The following is a 15,931-nucleotide window of genomic DNA, read 5'->3' as shown; positions in this document are numbered from 1 at the left end:
AATGATATCGACTAAATTTTAGTATGAATTTAAATAATATCAAGAAGGAAATAGGAGGGAGACGGAGGGCGGAAGGTTTATCCATCCCATCGAGCCTCATGGACATCTTTAATTATAATGTTTAAGATCATTAAACTAGATATCTGTTCAATTAGGTTAAATGTACATATTTACACATTGATTCGAGACTAAAAATGTTAAAAAGAGATATCTTTAAATTACTTTGGAAGATGACAACAGGCTTTGATTTCAAGTACATTAAGGATTTGAGTAACATATGATAAAATAGATGAACTTTTCTATATTAACATCCCCAATTTCAACACCCCCTTTTCTTCTTCAACGAAATCATGGCTGTTTCTCGTCCATCCTTGGATTATTGGCCAATATTGCCGGAGATTTTCATCAGAGCGTCAACAAAGTCCATCAAAATCCCAACCCCACGTCTCCAATTCACAAATCTACAGAACCCATCAAATTCTAGATACCCAATTCTCCGATTCTCCCTCGATTCATCGAAAACCCCTTCCGGGCCGCCGCCGTTGGTTGTGGTCGGCTCGGCCAATGCCGATATCTATGTGGAGATCGACCGGTTGCCGGAGGAGGGCGAGACGATATCTGCCAGAAATGGGCAGACTCTGGCGGGTGGCAAGGGGGCCAATCAGGCCTGCTGTGGTGGCAAGCTCGAGTACCCGACTTACTTTTTGGGTCAGGTCGGTGAGGATGCTCATGGGAAGTTGATCACGGCGGCGCTTGAGGAAGGCGGCGTCCGACTTGATCATTTGACTACTGTTGCCGCGGCGCCAACGGGGCACGCGGTGGTGATGCTTCAATCTGGTGGGCAGAATTCTATCATCATTGTTGGTGGTGCTAATATGAATTGTTGGCCTGTGGCGTTGTCTGATAGTGATTTGGAGATTATAAGAACGGCTGGAATTGTTCTTCTCCAGAGGGAGATTCCTGATTCAGTCAACATCCAAGTTGCAAAGGTCAGGGATCTGATTAAATTGTTCATGATCTGTGCATAATTTTTCTTGTCATTCAGCATTCTCACACTCAACTGCTTTGTTTATTTAGAACTTAAACTGATAGTTCTAAGATGTGAGCCAATTCTGTCACATTCATGAAAAAATGAGAAAAGGGCATATCCATTGAAAAATATTTGTTCCTATTGACAGTAATTGAATCCCTTCCCCTTACCCGAATTTGTTCGTCGTTGTTGTTTTAGTCAATGAGTAAGTTCTTAACGTTCTAGAAACAAATGTCAAAGTTAGCATAGTTTAGTGGTAATTGACATGTACTCCTTTTTGTAGAAGTCGGAGGTTCAAATTTCCACATCACACATTAATTGTACGAACAAATAAAGGGGGAAATGTGTGGTTTACTTGGGGTTTTTCTTGAACTCCTGATATCTATTTTTGTGATGTTTTGGTAATCATGTGTTAGTGGTTGATCTGTTGCATTATCAGGCCTACAAACACATATATGTATATGTTGGCAGCAGTCTTAATAAATTTGTTCTTGGTTTAAGACATTCTGTTGGATATTTTGTTCTTGCTTGCATTCAGTCATGATTCTTATTTGAAAGTTTTGTTTGATCTGAATGCACATACTGTTCTTCTTGTACTCCTGTTAGCTTGTTTATGTTATTGCACTGGAAATAGCAATTTCTAGATTTCATTATGAGGTAGCTGCTCTCTGGTCAATGAATTTTAGGACATTGTTAGATTCTTTTATTTCCTTTGTTTCCTAGCTTCTTGTTAGGCTGAGCAATTCGGAAGGGCTTTTAAGTTTTTAATTATGTTGTGAGATCCCACGTCGGTTGGAGAGGGGAACGAATCATTTTATATAAGAGTGTGGAAACCTCTCCCTAGCATACGCATTTTAAAAACCTTGAGGGGAAGCTCGAAAGAAAAAACCCAAAGAGGACAATATTTGCTAGTGGTGAGTATGAGCTGTTATAAATGATATTAGAGTCAGACACCGGGTGGTGTGCCAGTGAAGACGCTAAGCCCCAAAGGGAAGTGGACACTAGGTGGTGTGCCAGCGAGGATGCTGAGCACTGAAGGGAAGTGGACACCGGATGGTGTGCCAGCAAGAACGCTGGGCCCCAAGAGGGATGGATTGTGAGATCTCATATCAATTGGAGAGGGGAATGAGTGCAAGCGAGGACATTGGACCTTGAAGGGGGTGGATTGTGAGATCTCACATCGGTTGGAGAGGGGAACGAAACATTATTTATAAAAGTATGAAAATCTCTCCCTAACAAACACGTTTTAAAAACCTTAAGGGGAAACCCGAAAGGGAAAGCCAAAAGAGGTGGATTTGGGCTGATTTGACCCCATTCAATTCCATTTTGACGAATTGGGAAGGTTAATTCATAGAACTTTTGGTCTGGGCTCTGCATCATTTTGACCTCCTTGTTCCTTCTCCTCCCATTAGATATTCATTCTTTTTTGTGCATATCTAAGATTATGAGCAATTTTCTTAAAACGACATTTCCTATTATCCGACGAGCCATAATGACTGCAGGCTGCTAGGAATGCTGGGGTCCCAGTAATTTTAGATGCTGGAGGAGTTGACGCTCCTATCCCACAGGAACTGCTTGACCATGTTGATATTTTCAGCCCAAATGAAAGCGAGCTGAGTCGTTTAACAGGATGCCCGACCGAAAGTTTTGAACAGATCGGACAAGCTGTAGAGAAATGCTATAAAATGGTGAGTTATCCATACATCGAATAAAGTTTTTCTTGATGTCATGAGCTGTTAACTTAGCTAAATCTTGAATTCAGGGTATCAAGCAAGTTCTCGTGAAACTTGGGGCCAAAGGGTCTGCTTTGTTTACACAAGGGGAAGAACCAATCAGACAGCCCATTATATCTGCTGCTAAAGTAATTGATACCACAGGCGCTGGCGACACCTTTACTGCATCATTTGCCGTGGCGCTCGTGGAAGGAAAGTCGAAGAAGGAAAGCCTGAAATTTGCGGGTAAATCCTTTATGTAAACTACATTACAATGCTCTTGATCCAATAAAACTAGACCATGGCGTGGTTTAGAACTGATGGCTATTTCTTATTGCTTTGAACAGCTGCTGCAGCCTCACTTTGTGTTCAAGTGAAGGGAGCCATTCCCAGCATGCCTGATAGGGAATCAGTGCTGAATCTCCTCCATTCAAGGGACTAGAGAGAGGCGATGCCTGATAGGGAATCAGTGCTGAATCTCCTCCATTCAAGGGACTAGAGAGAGGCGAGACGACAAAAGTTGAAATTGTTCGAGAGGCTTGAAGAATATGTTCATGGAGCTATCACAACGTGACTCTTTCTAATAACCATTAGATACAAATTTAAAATCTGCCCAATCTTAATTAATAATTCTCGAGCATTGATTTAAAATACTTTCGTAATTTCTTTCACATAGTATAACTTTTTTTTAACACAACATAGAAATATGAGAATACGAATCTCTAATCTCGACATAAAATAATGCATATCAAATTATCGATATGCTATGCTCATTTTAAGTTTAATGGTATAAATCCGTTGCCTCCCAACGAACAACGTGTAATGATTAGACAAGACTAAGAAAACATGGTGTGGGCACTGTACATTTTGCGGCACATCAACTTTAAAGAGCACCAACAACTGTGAGTAACATGTGGCCTTAATTCTTTAAGCCCTCACCTTCTTCCCCTTCAGCTAAGGCATCCTATCATGCCCTATCTTACACGACGTAATGTCTCATCTCTTTTCTAACAACTCGACTATCCATTCATTAATAACACATTAAATACATCTCGTTTCGACAAAATCATCCATGTCTCGTTTCAGATGTCGATCCACGTTACCTAGAAAAAAAAAATAATGTATATCATTCTTTTATTTGTTTATCGTTCCTTTTCAGCCTTGTCTATTTCAACTTCCCTTTTCTCCCCACGTGTCTTTTGTAGGGTTGCAGCTTACTTGATCATAGGATTGGAGATTTGAACCTTCAAAGTATAGGGAATTGTTCTTTTGGAGTTCGAGTTGGTCGAGTTATTAAGATATATGAATCCTCCAAAAAAAAATATTTTTTTTAATAAATTAATAATAATAAAGAAACGAGATACATACGAAATTACGGAGTCCAAAGTTGAATAATGGAAAGTATAATTTTTAATAAATTAAATTTGAGTAGGTTTGTCCAAATAATAAAAATGAGAAATTTGTTTGAGTGGTAGTGAAATGTGGGCCAATTACATATAATTATTTAAAAATAAAATATTGGGAGCTTGAGAGCCACATGAAAAACATGGCCTTTAATTTATGTCCATAACATTATTACATGTCATGAATTATTAATTTTTTAGAATCTACTTTATGTTTTAAAAATAATTATTTTTTATTGATTTTATTAATCAATATTTCTAGGGTACTACTTCAGAAAATATCTATTAATTTTTTATTTTTTGAAAATAAATCTTTAATAAAATATAATAAATCCTGGAAAATCGAACCATCCAGATCTTATTTATTTTAACATATATTCTTATATGAAAAAAAAAAAATATATGTCTGTATTTTATTATAAATTCTGTCACATTCCAAAACGTCATTCTTTATTTTTTATTTATTTTTCCCCTTTATCCGAAACAGTATAAATATATTGTTTTTTGTGTGAAAGAAATCTCTTAACCATAAAAATATAATATAATTAAATATATATATATATATCTAACAGTATATTATTTACTTTCAATTAGAAAAAGTCTGATTGTGGTTGAAATAAGAAAGTTCAATTTTTAAGGAAAACTTTTATTTATTTATTTTCTTCAAGTTTCTCCGTAAGGTGGAGTCTTTAATATAAATAATAATTATTAATTTTTTTAGTGTTTTAAACCATTATTTAATGTGAATTAAAAAATTAAAAATAAATAATTTATACCATAACAATTTTATTATTATTATTACTTTTTTTTTTTTAATAACCAGATGAGAGTAAATCCATCCACATTTGGGAATAATATAATTTGGGCTCATGAACAAAGAAATCAGTGCCGTACGGCGAGTCATCGTCACCGCATCCAAATTTGAAAAAATACAGAGTGGAAACAAAGGAAGGAATTTGGGAGTGTGGATAAGGAAGAAACCATGCAACACTCCATTTAAATTCCCCCAATGTTTCTACCAAACTCTCTCTCTCTCTCTCCCTCTCTGCCTATATATATATTCTCCACGCGTTTCAATTTCATTTCTGAAAATCAATCCATCTCTCACGATCTGCGTCGATTTTTTGCTGCTCATTCCGCTGGTTTTTCTTTGTTTCATTCCACTTTCGCTTCTTCTGGGTTTCTGCTGCTTGTTTTGTTTGGTGGGAATTTGAGAGTTTTGTGGGTTTTTCTCTTCTCGATCTGGGGTTTTTGTTTTTTGGCTTCTGGGGTTTTTGAGACCGATCTTCGAATGTGGGTGAGTTTGTTCTGAAGATTTAAGAGGTCTAATAGGAGGACGACGAAGAAGATGACGCAAGATTATCCAAAGAAGGTACCTTAATGTTCATTTGTTTTGTGTACTGTTTTGGTGTTCGATTTCTAGATACTGAATGAACTAGTACCTTCTTCAATCGTGTGTTTGCCTTATGTTGAATGAGCTTATATGTTTTTGGATTGAATTTCTTGTAATGGGCTTGTGTTTGATGCGTCTCGATCAGTTCAATCTTCTTCTCTGTAACTTTATATGCTGCGTTTGGATGGAATTATCGATCCTCTCTTAGTCCGTTTCTTGCTGTAGGACTTTTGCCTCCGCAGGGCTTTATATTCTCGAAAATGCTGTTGTTATTACAAAAAAGAGGGATATCTTCTTGTAGGGGTCAGGGATTAAGAGGACAAGGGAAGTGTTTTTGGATTTGCGCTTTTGTAGATGTTAACCATGGTTAGAGAGGACTAGAAGGATCTCTGATGAAGAAATTTGGTTTGTGATTTCTGAGATGGGATTCTTATTGTAATTTTCTCTTGGATGTAGGACTTTCTGGGCATTAGTCTTTGTTTGATCTCATTTTGTACATAACTATCACGTTGTTCATAGCTGACATTCATGATCACCATGTAAAATTTCTTATACTGGAATGCATTTTGTACATTCCTTACTGTTTCTCTAATTGGTTTTGGTTAATAGTTAAATGTTTGCATTATAATAGTCCCTTTTGTGTTCTATTTCTGATGATGTTAAATAATTCATTTGATCTTTAGGAGGCCAAGAAGATCAACTTTTTTACCGAATATGGGGATGCTAATAGATATAAGATTCTTGAAGTTATAGGCAGGGGAAGTTACGGAGTTGTTTGTTCTGCTATAGACATGCAAACCAAAGAGAAAGTTGCAATAAAGAGAATTCATGATATATTTGATCATGTATCTGATGCTGTTCGAATCCTTCGTGAAGTTAAGTTGCTTAGATTGTTGCGGCATCCTGATATTGTTGATATCAAGCACATCATGTTGCCACCTTCTAAAAAGGAATTTAAGGACATTTATGTGGTGTTTGAGCTTATGGAATCTGATCTTCATCAAGTTATTAAAGCAAATGATGATTTGACCCGTGAACATCATCAGTTTTTCCTCTATCAAATGCTACGTGCATTGAAATTCATGCATACAGGTAGATAATTTTCTTTTTCATTCTTAGATTTTGAGTATGAAACGAAGGTTTTTAAATTTGAGAATGCTGTTTGCAGCAAATGTCTATCATAGAGATCTGAAGCCGAAGAATATACTGGCAAATGCTAATTGCAAGCTTAAAGTTTGTGATTTTGGACTTGCTAGAGCTGCTTTCAGTGATGTCCCAACTACAATATTTTGGACAGTATGTTCTTCATTTCACTAGCAGATTATTGATTTGTTTTTCAGTGTTTCTAAGTGATGCTGTTTGCAGGACTATGTTGCTACTAGATGGTATAGAGCTCCAGAGCTGTGTGGATCGTTCTGTTCAAAGGTAGGCAGTAAACTAGTTCACATTGATTTCTTCTACGAAATTTCGCAACCACTGGGAGTAAACTAATCACTGGACATTTAGTTTTGATGATTACGCACGTTTTCATTTTGTACCGAATCTGATAGTGCACTGTTACCATGACTTATGTTACATATGTTATTGATTGTCTCAATGTTGAAGCAACAATGTCCCCCCTGCTCCTCCCTCCACCACCATACAAGGAAAGATCAGAACAACATCTTGTAGTGATTTACTGGCCATGGTTCAGTTGGAAATGCTTTCCTTTTTGGTATAAAATGTATGTAATGTATAATAGTGGTTTATAGGAAACAATAATGCGTAGATTATAATAATTCTTGTTCAGGGGGGACTATTGAACTGTCCTGGAAGTTGAAATGTCTGTCATTCAGGTCAGGTTATATCTGTTTTTCTCTTAAGTTTTTGCTTAGTTCCCCTTTTTGTTTTCTAACGTTTGATATCATTATCCTGTTTATAGTATACTCCCGCGATAGATATTTGGAGCATTGGCTGCATATTTGCTGAGGTTTTGATAGGGAAGCCACTGTTTCCTGGTAAAAGTGTTGCCCATCAACTGGAGTTGATTACTGATCTTCTTGGGACTCCTTCATTGGAAATCATTGCAGGAGTATGCGTTGCTTGCTATTGATCTGTCCTTTTTCTTCTTTTCGCTTTGATTGTAATAGTCGTATTTTATCGGTACCGTTTAGGTTCGGAACGAAAAGGCCAGGAAATATTTGACCGAAATGAGAAAGAAATCTCCAGTGCCGTTTTCACAAAGATTTCCCAATGCGGATCCTGCAGCCATCCGCTTATTACAAAGACTATTAACATTTGATCCGAAGGATCGACCATCCGCTGTGGAGGTACGAGTTCTCTATTGATCGTTATTTCACCGATGTGTATCAGGGGATCATTAAGTTTTGTGATTTATATGTTGACAGGCTCTGGCTGATCCTTACTTTAAGGGCCTAGCTAAAGTTGATAGAGAGCCTTCTTGTCAGCCAATATCAAGAGTGGAATTTGAGTTTGAGAGACGGAAATTAACAAAGGATGACATAAGGGAACTATTATACAGAGAAATATTAGAATATCATCCTCAAATTCGTGAAGATTATTTGAATAGAACTGAGACTACAAAGCTCCTCTATCCTAGGTTCAAATTCATTTTCCTTTTCAACCTTACAACATTCAAGTGATTTTTAAGCTATTCCTTTGCTGATTTTGTAGTACTCCTATCATTGTCAGCGTTACAGGTCATTTTAGAAGACAATTCACCTACCTCAAGGAGAATGGTGCTAAAAGCGCACCGGTTTTGCCTCTAGAACGGAAACACTTCTCCCTCCCACGGTAAGAGCCCACCGGTTAAGTTGTTTTCGTGATTGTTTGATAATGCCATGGCCTAGGAGTCAATATTATTACTGTAACATATAGTTTGGTGGGTGTATTATAAGTTTTGTGTTCTTACAAGCTCAGTTTGCGAATCGTCTTCTTAGGTCCACGGTTTGCACAAATTTGGATTCACCTGATCGTGAACCGGTTCGGCGAAATCCGAAAGTCTCTAATAACAGCATGGGATTATCTGATAGAAAATTTGGGAATCCATCAAAGGCTCATCCTCCTCCCAAAGTGCCTACTGGTATGAACATATTTCTCTTTTTAGTGGACAAGTTCTGATAGGATAGAATCTGTCATCTTTCTTCAAACCAAATTGCCATGTTAGATCTTTCAAGCTCAACAATACCATGATACTGATATAACTGATATATAGTTGCTTTTGCGAATCTAGGACGAGTTTCCGGGCCCGTTCTCCCATACAAGAACAGAAACATAACAAATGTTTATTCGAGACTAACGTCACAAATTAGAAGTTTGGATTTGTGAACAAGACGACGTATTCTTTGTAGTTCAATCCCAAATCTTAAACCGTCCCAAATTCAAGAGCTTCGCACGGTCGTTCACTCAAACTAACAGATGGCACGAACAGTGGTAGATCCCTAGAATGATTCATCTTTAATTGAACGTAAGAAGCTGTAGGTGGTAAAACTTAAGTTGGAGTGGCACATTTTCCATGGCTGGCTGCTCTTAACTGGAGTAACTGAGATAGGCATGAGCACTAGTGGCACATTTTCCATGGCTGGCTGCTCTTAACTGGAGTAACTGAGATAGGCATGAGCACTATGGCACATTTTCCATGGCTGGCTGCTCTTAACTGGAGTAACTGAGATAGGCATGAGCACTGGGGTGGGGTTACCTGATCTTTGAAGGGTGTTTTTGTTAACTACCTTTGCTGCTTCTTATCATGACATGTAATTATAAACAATCAATTAGTGTATATACGAATGAAGATTTGTACAGGTTCGGTCAACTCATGAATCAACCAATTTTTCATTGAGACAACTTAAATACTATATTTTAGATATCTAAAAGGTAAACTTTTTAATAAAATTTTTAGAAAATATATTTTTATAATTTTATATGACATCTTTAGTATCTAAAAATATATATGTAGTTTTAGAGTATATTATNCGCACGGTCGTTCACTCAAACTAACAGATGGCACGAACAGTGGTAGATCCCTAGAATGATTCATCTTTAATTGAACGTAAGAAGCTGTAGGTGGTAAAACTTAAGTTGGAGTGGCACATTTTCCATGGCTGGCTGCTCTTAACTGGAGTAACTGAGATAGGCATGAGCACTAGTGGCACATTTTCCATGGCTGGCTGCTCTTAACTGGAGTAACTGAGATAGGCATGAGCACTATGGCACATTTTCCATGGCTGGCTGCTCTTAACTGGAGTAACTGAGATAGGCATGAGCACTGGGGTGGGGTTACCTGATCTTTGAAGGGTGTTTTTGTTAACTACCTTTGCTGCTTCTTATCATGACATGTAATTATAAACAATCAATTAGTGTATATACGAATGAAGATTTGTACAGGTTCGGTCAACTCATGAATCAACCAATTTTTCATTGAGACAACTTAAATACTATATTTTAGATATCTAAAAGGTAAACTTTTTAATAAAATTTTTAGAAAATATATTTTTATAATTTTATATGACATCTTTAGTATCTAAAAATATATATGTAGTTTTAGAGTATATTATTAATCAGTATTAATGGGCCGAACTTTGAGCCATAGTGATCCAACTTTGAGCCGAACTTTGAGCCATAGTGATCCAACTTTGAGCCGGCCGAACTTTGAGCCATAGTGATCCAACTTTGAGCCGAACTTTGAGCCATAGTGATCGAACTTTGAGCCGAACTTTGAGCCATAGTGATCCAACTTTGAGCCGAACTTTGAGCCATAGTGATCGAACTTTGAGCCATAGTGACCCATGGTCAAATAGTGCAGTGATCGAACTTTGAGCCATAGTGACCCATGGTCAAATAGTGCTTTTACGAGAAGATTTGGGCCTAGGCCGAGTTTGGGCTACTAAGGGTCAAATAGTGCTTTTACGAGAAGATTTGGGCCTAGGCCGAGTTTGGGCTACTAAGGTTTGGGCCTAGGCCGTACGAGAAGATTTGGGCCTAGGCCGAGTTTGGGCTACTAAGGTTTGGGCCTAGGCCGAGTTATAGTGCTTTTACGAGAAGATTTGGGCCTAGGCCGAGTTTGAGCCGGTTGATCCAATGGTAAGGGTGAGTTCTTATTTTGTTGTCTCTCTAAATATGATTTTAAAAAATCCAGCTAAGTTTTTAAAAAAATCAAAGTAATAATAATAATTTTTAAAAACTTATTTTGTTTTCGAAGTTTGTTTAAATAAATCTATGTAAAAAAAAATGACGAGAAAGAATGGATATATATTATTATTTTTTAAATTAAATAGTTACCACATAAGTGATAATAATTGAGTGTTGAACAACAAGCATGACAGATGATTTCTATTATTAAAAATTTTATTGCATAAATTAGCAAATAATTAGAATATTATTTGATGAATAAATTAGGTGTGCTTTTATATTTTTTTATTTTTAAGGGTAAAAGGAAGCAAATAATGTGTTATTTCTTTTCCACACATTTTTATGAAATTTTAAATGAATTATTTAAATCAATAATTTATGAAATTATTAAAAAATAATTTGTTAAAATAGAAGTTTTATCATAATTATTTTCTCAATATATATACATGAGAAAAATGAAATTGAGAGTAGAAATGAAAAAAATATATATAATTTTTAAAAATAAAAAGGCAAAGAAATTGAGTGATTGTGAGGTGGAATTTAAAATATAACTTTCTTAATTTTAATTTAACCCATCAAAATTAACACCAAACATCACAAATTTAGCGGTAATGATTTATGGGTTTATTGTCTACGCGTAGATTGAACTATGAATATGTCACTATAAGAAGAAAGCCGAGGAATTCAACAAAATCACGGAAATGGGAGAATTTGGATATCCAAATGATAATCAGAGGCGGCGGTCGCTGGGCTCAGCTCCACCACTAAACCGCGAGGGAGGCTGTAGATTTGTGGCCTACGTACAAGGCGCTTAGGCATCGTACGCGGCCCTTCTCAAAGCAAACCAAAAAAAAAAAGAAAAAAAAAACTCCTCGGACGAGCGCTATCTACCTCATTTCTTGAACTACTGATAAGAAAATAATTGAGCTGCTATGTGGGCTTCTTCTATCCACTCAATTTAGCTCCCACTTGTAATCTTTCTCTCTCTGCTAAATCGGTTAATTTCCATGTTAATGACTTGTGTGAACCTCATTGGGGTCATTGGGTTCACTCCTCCCAAGTTCTACTTCCATACCCATATGTTGTGTTGTGCACATTAGGTGTTTGACGATTTGTCTAGGAGAAGTTGAGAAGATTTTTTGAGCTGGGTTTGTTGATTTTTGCTTCATATTTGATTGTGAGTTTGGATTTCGCGGTCTGACTAGGAATGATGTCTGTCATATGCCAGAGCCTTGATTTTGGAAGGTATGTTTTGGATCATGTTGCTTGTGGCTGTTCTTCCAATACTCCATTGGATCGATGTGCGGTGAGGAGTTATGTTAAACCGTGTTCTAAGGGTAGAAACACGCGACACCAAACTCGAACTTTGATTTGTTCCCGAAGAAACATTGGGCAGTGCAGAGTGTTTTCAACTACCCAACCGGAAACTGTATTGAATAGTAAGTGAACTTTTGGGTTTAGGCACCTCCATTTTCTCCTTGGTTGGCTGCAAAAGCTTGTGGTAATAGCCTTCGTTTGTTTCTGTTTTGCTGAAACAGGCATTACTGGTGGTTCTCAACCATTCTTGGAACTGAGGAAGGAGCCCAGAACCCCAATCTCGTCGTCAAATTTGTTTGAAGTTGTAGCCGATGATCTCCAGAAGCTTAACCAAAATCTTCTGTCTGTAAGTAGCAGTGAACTTCGTATTTTATCATTCATTTCATTGCCTTGGAATATACCTTACCATCTGGATTTGACAACTTCAGATTTTAACATCACTTAGAATACCTCCAACCATATTTCATCAGCTCTTCAATTGATTTCCTAAACATATATCTCAATGGATATCTAGAAGAAGAGCTGAATATGGATGTCCCTGTAACAACCCAAGCCCATTGTATTAGATATTGTCCGCTTTAACTCATTACGTACGCCGTCAACCTCACGGTTTTAAAACACGTCTACTAGAGAGAGGTTTCCACACCCTTATAAGAAATGCTTCGTTTCGTTCCCCTTTTCAACTAACGTTGAAAGATTTTGAACAAAGTCTGCAAGCTTGTGAAATCCCTATGTGGTCTCAAGCACGTCACCACGTGCATTACTGGGCATCTAATTGTTGATCTTCTTACAAAGCTCTTCCTGAAATCAAGTTTGAAGGTTTAAAGCCCAAGCGTGGGATCATCAACCGATATTCACTACTGAAATCGAGTAGCTTTGCCCTTCTATGTGACTTTATGTTCAGAAAGTTCCTATCCCGTGGGTGACTTATTTTCAATATTTTGTCATTAACAGATTGATAATAGATGGGAACCTGTGCCATCCCTTTTTGTGAAGTCTGAATCTAATATTAGCTTTTAGATGTAGCACATTGAGGACGACTATATATTTCTTCGAGTTCAACGTCACATACTTATCAAATTGCATATATTCGAGTTATTGTTATCTGTTCAAATTTGCAGTCTTATTTGTTTCCTTGATCAAATTTGTAGTCTTAACTGAAATGCCTGCAGATGGTTGGTGAGGAGAACCCAGCTTTGGTATCTGCTGCTCAGCGGATATTTGGTGCTGGAGGGAAGAGGATGAGACCAGCTCTAGTATTCCTGGTGTCAAGAGCAACGGCCGGATTAGTTGGGTTAGAGTGAGTGATTCCTACCAGACATGCACATTCCTGAAAATCTGAGCTTAGTATGGCATTGAAGAAAATTCAATCATTGTTTTGCTTGCATTGCCTCCAGGGAACTCACTGTGGAGCATCGACGTTTGGCAGAGATCATTGAAATGATCCACACTGCAAGCTTGATACACGACGATGTATTAGACGATAGCGATATGAGAAGAGGTATGCCCATTTTACGTATATAAAGTTATGGATTTCTCATTGGCGCTTTCTGCATAGATAAATGAATACGTATATTTGTTTATGACATGTTTGAGCGTGATTTTGAAAGGGCTTTAGAAGGTCATAACATTTCATCTTTGGTCTGAATTCACTCCATTTGTTATCTTCTTCTTCTTCATCTCTGTTGAGGTTGTGATTCATCATGGAGCTGTAGAGACAAAACTATGTCCACGTATCAAACTCTTTAATGAAGCTCTTGGTAGGTTACGAAGGATTTGAATGGTAACACTCAAGCCCACCGCTAGCAAATATTGTCCTCTTTGGGCTTTCCCTCAAGGTTTTTAAAATCCGTATGCTAGAGTGAGGTTTCTACACTCTTATAAAGAATGCTTCGTTCTCCTCCCCAACCGATGTGGGATCTCACAATCCACCCCCCTTTAGGGCTGATCATCCTCGCTCGCACTCATTTCCTTCTCCAATTGATGTGGACCCCCCAATCAACCCCCTTTGTGGCCCAGCGTCCTTGCTGGCACATTGCCTCGTGTCCACCCCCCTTCGGGACTCAGCCTCCTCGTTGGGACATCGCCCGGTGTCGGGCTCTGATACCATTTGTAATGCCCAAGCCCGCCGCTAGCAGATATTGTCCTCTTTGGGCTTTCTCTTTTGGGCTTCCTCTCAAGGTTTTTAAAATGGGTCTGCTAGGGAGAAGTTTTCACACCCTTATAAAGAATGCTTCATTCTCCTCTCCAACCGATAGGGGATCTCACATGAACTTTGGACCGTATGGTCGAGAGAATGTCTTAACCACTTGAGCTTGTTGGCATCATATCACTTGTTTTCCATGATAGTACTTTTTCCTCGTTTGGAGACAAAGTCACTACTTTAACTTGTTAGTTGCTCGCAAACAAATATTTCAATTTTATTACCAAGTACATACATAATCGCCTGGCGTCAATACCTTTTCAGAATATAATTTTGTTTTGATAACCACCATCGGTTGCCCTATTGAACAAGAAGGGCCATGTAAATATAATAAAAGGCTAGGAAACGAGCTCAAGCTTGGCCACCTACTTAGGATTTCATATCCGACGAGTTATCTTGACAACCAAATGTAGTAGGGTCAGACGGTTGTCTCTTGAGAATAGTTAGGATGTGCGCAAGTTGGCTTAGACACACTTGCAACATGTCACTTTATTTACCGCTTCCCCCTTTCCTCCTACAACTTCCATTAGCTCAGCAACAGATTTATTCAACTGATGGTTAAAGCTGTTTGTTTCAGGGAAGGAAACCTTGCACCAATTATACGGTACCAGAGTGGCAGTGCTTGCTGGAGATTTCATGTTTGCACAGTCATCATGGTGTCTTGCTAACCTCGAAAATCTCGAAGTCATTAAGCTTATCAGTCAGGTAAATTTGGTTCCCATGCAATCCACAGTCATCTTGATATGCAACTTCTAGCTAGCTTATATAAGATTCAATTAGTTCTATTGCAGGTTATTAAAGATTTTGCAAGTGGTGAAATAAAGCAGGCATCAAGCCTGTTTGATTGTGAAGTTGAACTTGAAGAGTATCTGACCAAAAGCTATTATAAAACAGCCTCCTTGATTGCTGCTAGCACGAAAGGTGCTGCGATCTTTAGCGGGGTTGATCGTGATACTACTGAGAAGATGTACGAGTATGGAAGGAATCTCGGTCTTTCGTTCCAAATTGTCGACGACATATTGGACTTTACGCAATCGACAAAGCAGCTCGGAAAGCCAGCAGGAAGTGATCTGGCTAAAGGAAATCTTACAGCTCCAGTTATATTTGCTCTTGAGAGAGAGCCTAGACTGAAAGAAATTATCGAAACCGAATTCAGTGAGCCGGGGTCGCTAGAAGAAGCGATCAAATTAGTCAAGAGCAGGGGTGGCATTGAAAGAGCACAGGAATTGGCTAAACAGAAGGCAGATCTTGCTATCCAAAACCTACAATGCCTTCCAGAAGGAGTGTTTCGGTACGCGCTCGAGGATATGGTGACGTTTAATCTAGAACGGATCGATTAGTTTAGTTAAAAGGAAAATATAGTTGGAATTTGCCAAAGACAGAAGGTATTTACAGGGTTGGTTGGGTTGTATATTGGTTGAACATGTTGAGCTGCAAATAATTGCTCATAGTATTATATTCAGCTATAGATTTCTTGCAAATTGACAAGGAATATCTGTTTCTTATGTACACTAAATTCTAATAAAATTTATACACTTTGCTCACTTTCATCTTGAGGTCCAAATTCTAGAGGAACCTTCCCTAAAGCCAAATGAAAGCTTGTTGGTATATTATAATGATTCAAAGTTGAAAAGGACGGGAAGTGATTGAGCACGACTTTCGTTGAGGCATCGAGGTAATGCTTACCCAAACAAAATGAAGAGCTATCTACACCGACGACACGGCCTATCGCGACCAATCTTTTAT

At 37.9% G+C, this 15,931-nt stretch overlaps 3 protein-coding genes across 4 annotated transcripts; all 3 read left to right on the top strand.

Annotated features, from left to right (window-relative positions):
- Positions 1-261: 261 nt before the first annotated feature.
- On the top strand, positions 262-3,447 carry LOC111780566 (ribokinase). 2 transcript variants are annotated; one of them, XM_023661004.1, is made up of 5 exons: positions 262-989; positions 2,533-2,718; positions 2,793-2,988; positions 3,090-3,190; positions 3,248-3,447. In XM_023661004.1, the coding sequence occupies exons 1-4, from the start codon at positions 351-353 to the stop codon at positions 3,182-3,184; spliced, it is 1,116 nt and encodes a 371-aa protein (XP_023516772.1). In that variant the 5' UTR covers positions 262-350; the 3' UTR covers positions 3,185-3,190; positions 3,248-3,447. The 2 variants fall into 2 exon arrangements, with proteins under 2 accessions (XP_023516772.1, XP_023516763.1); XM_023660995.1 differs by having other exon boundaries at positions 3,090-3,447.
- A 1,596-nt stretch (positions 3,448-5,043) lies between these two features.
- LOC111789786 (mitogen-activated protein kinase 19-like) lies at positions 5,044-9,357 on the top strand. Its single transcript, XM_023670478.1, has 10 exons — positions 5,044-5,517; positions 6,222-6,630; positions 6,707-6,834; positions 6,904-6,963; positions 7,460-7,609; positions 7,692-7,847; positions 7,926-8,137; positions 8,230-8,331; positions 8,478-8,620; positions 8,771-9,357. Exons 1-10 carry the CDS (start codon positions 5,494-5,496, stop codon positions 8,863-8,865), a joined length of 1,479 nt encoding a protein of 492 aa, XP_023526246.1. The 5' UTR covers positions 5,044-5,493; the 3' UTR covers positions 8,866-9,357.
- Positions 9,358-11,642: 2,285 nt separating this feature from the next.
- LOC111789795 (probable solanesyl-diphosphate synthase 3, chloroplastic) lies at positions 11,643-15,730 on the top strand. Its single transcript, XM_023670488.1, has 6 exons — positions 11,643-12,104; positions 12,204-12,328; positions 13,155-13,282; positions 13,380-13,483; positions 14,763-14,890; positions 14,977-15,730. The coding sequence occupies exons 1-6, from the start codon at positions 11,873-11,875 to the stop codon at positions 15,523-15,525; spliced, it is 1,266 nt and encodes a 421-aa protein (XP_023526256.1). The 5' UTR covers positions 11,643-11,872; the 3' UTR covers positions 15,526-15,730.
- Positions 15,731-15,931: the final 201 nt, after the last annotated feature.

This window comes from Cucurbita pepo, chromosome LG01 (assembly GCF_002806865.2).
Source record: "Cucurbita pepo subsp. pepo cultivar mu-cu-16 chromosome LG01, ASM280686v2, whole genome shotgun sequence".
NCBI classification, from domain to species: Eukaryota; Viridiplantae; Streptophyta; class Magnoliopsida; order Cucurbitales; family Cucurbitaceae; genus Cucurbita; species Cucurbita pepo.
Note: the sequence above shows the minus strand (reverse complement) of the source record. Positions and strands in the feature narration are given on the sequence as shown.

Bases quoted from the DNA above. Each gene is read 5' to 3' on its own strand.
- LOC111780566 (XM_023661004.1), top strand. From the start codon at position 351: ATGGCTGTTTCTCGTCCATCCTTGGATTATTGGCCAATATTGCCGGAG. The intron at 990-2,532 runs GTCAGGGATCTG...TAATGACTGCAG, and splicing joins TCAACATCCAAGTTGCAAAG to GCTGCTAGGAATGCTGGGGT. The intron at 2,989-3,089 runs GTAAATCCTTTA...TGCTTTGAACAG, and splicing joins GGAAAGCCTGAAATTTGCGG to CTGCTGCAGCCTCACTTTGT.
- LOC111789786 (XM_023670478.1), top strand. From the start codon at position 5,494: ATGACGCAAGATTATCCAAAGAAG. The intron at 6,835-6,903 runs GTATGTTCTTCA...TGCTGTTTGCAG, and splicing joins CAACTACAATATTTTGGACA to GACTATGTTGCTACTAGATG. The intron at 8,332-8,477 runs GTAAGAGCCCAC...TCGTCTTCTTAG, and splicing joins AAACACTTCTCCCTCCCACG to GTCCACGGTTTGCACAAATT.
- LOC111789795 (XM_023670488.1), top strand. From the start codon at position 11,873: ATGATGTCTGTCATATGCCAGAGCCTTGATTTTGGAAGGTATGTTTTG. The intron at 12,105-12,203 runs GTAAGTGAACTT...TTGCTGAAACAG, and splicing joins ACCGGAAACTGTATTGAATA to GCATTACTGGTGGTTCTCAA. The intron at 13,283-13,379 runs GTGAGTGATTCC...CATTGCCTCCAG, and splicing joins GCCGGATTAGTTGGGTTAGA to GGAACTCACTGTGGAGCATC.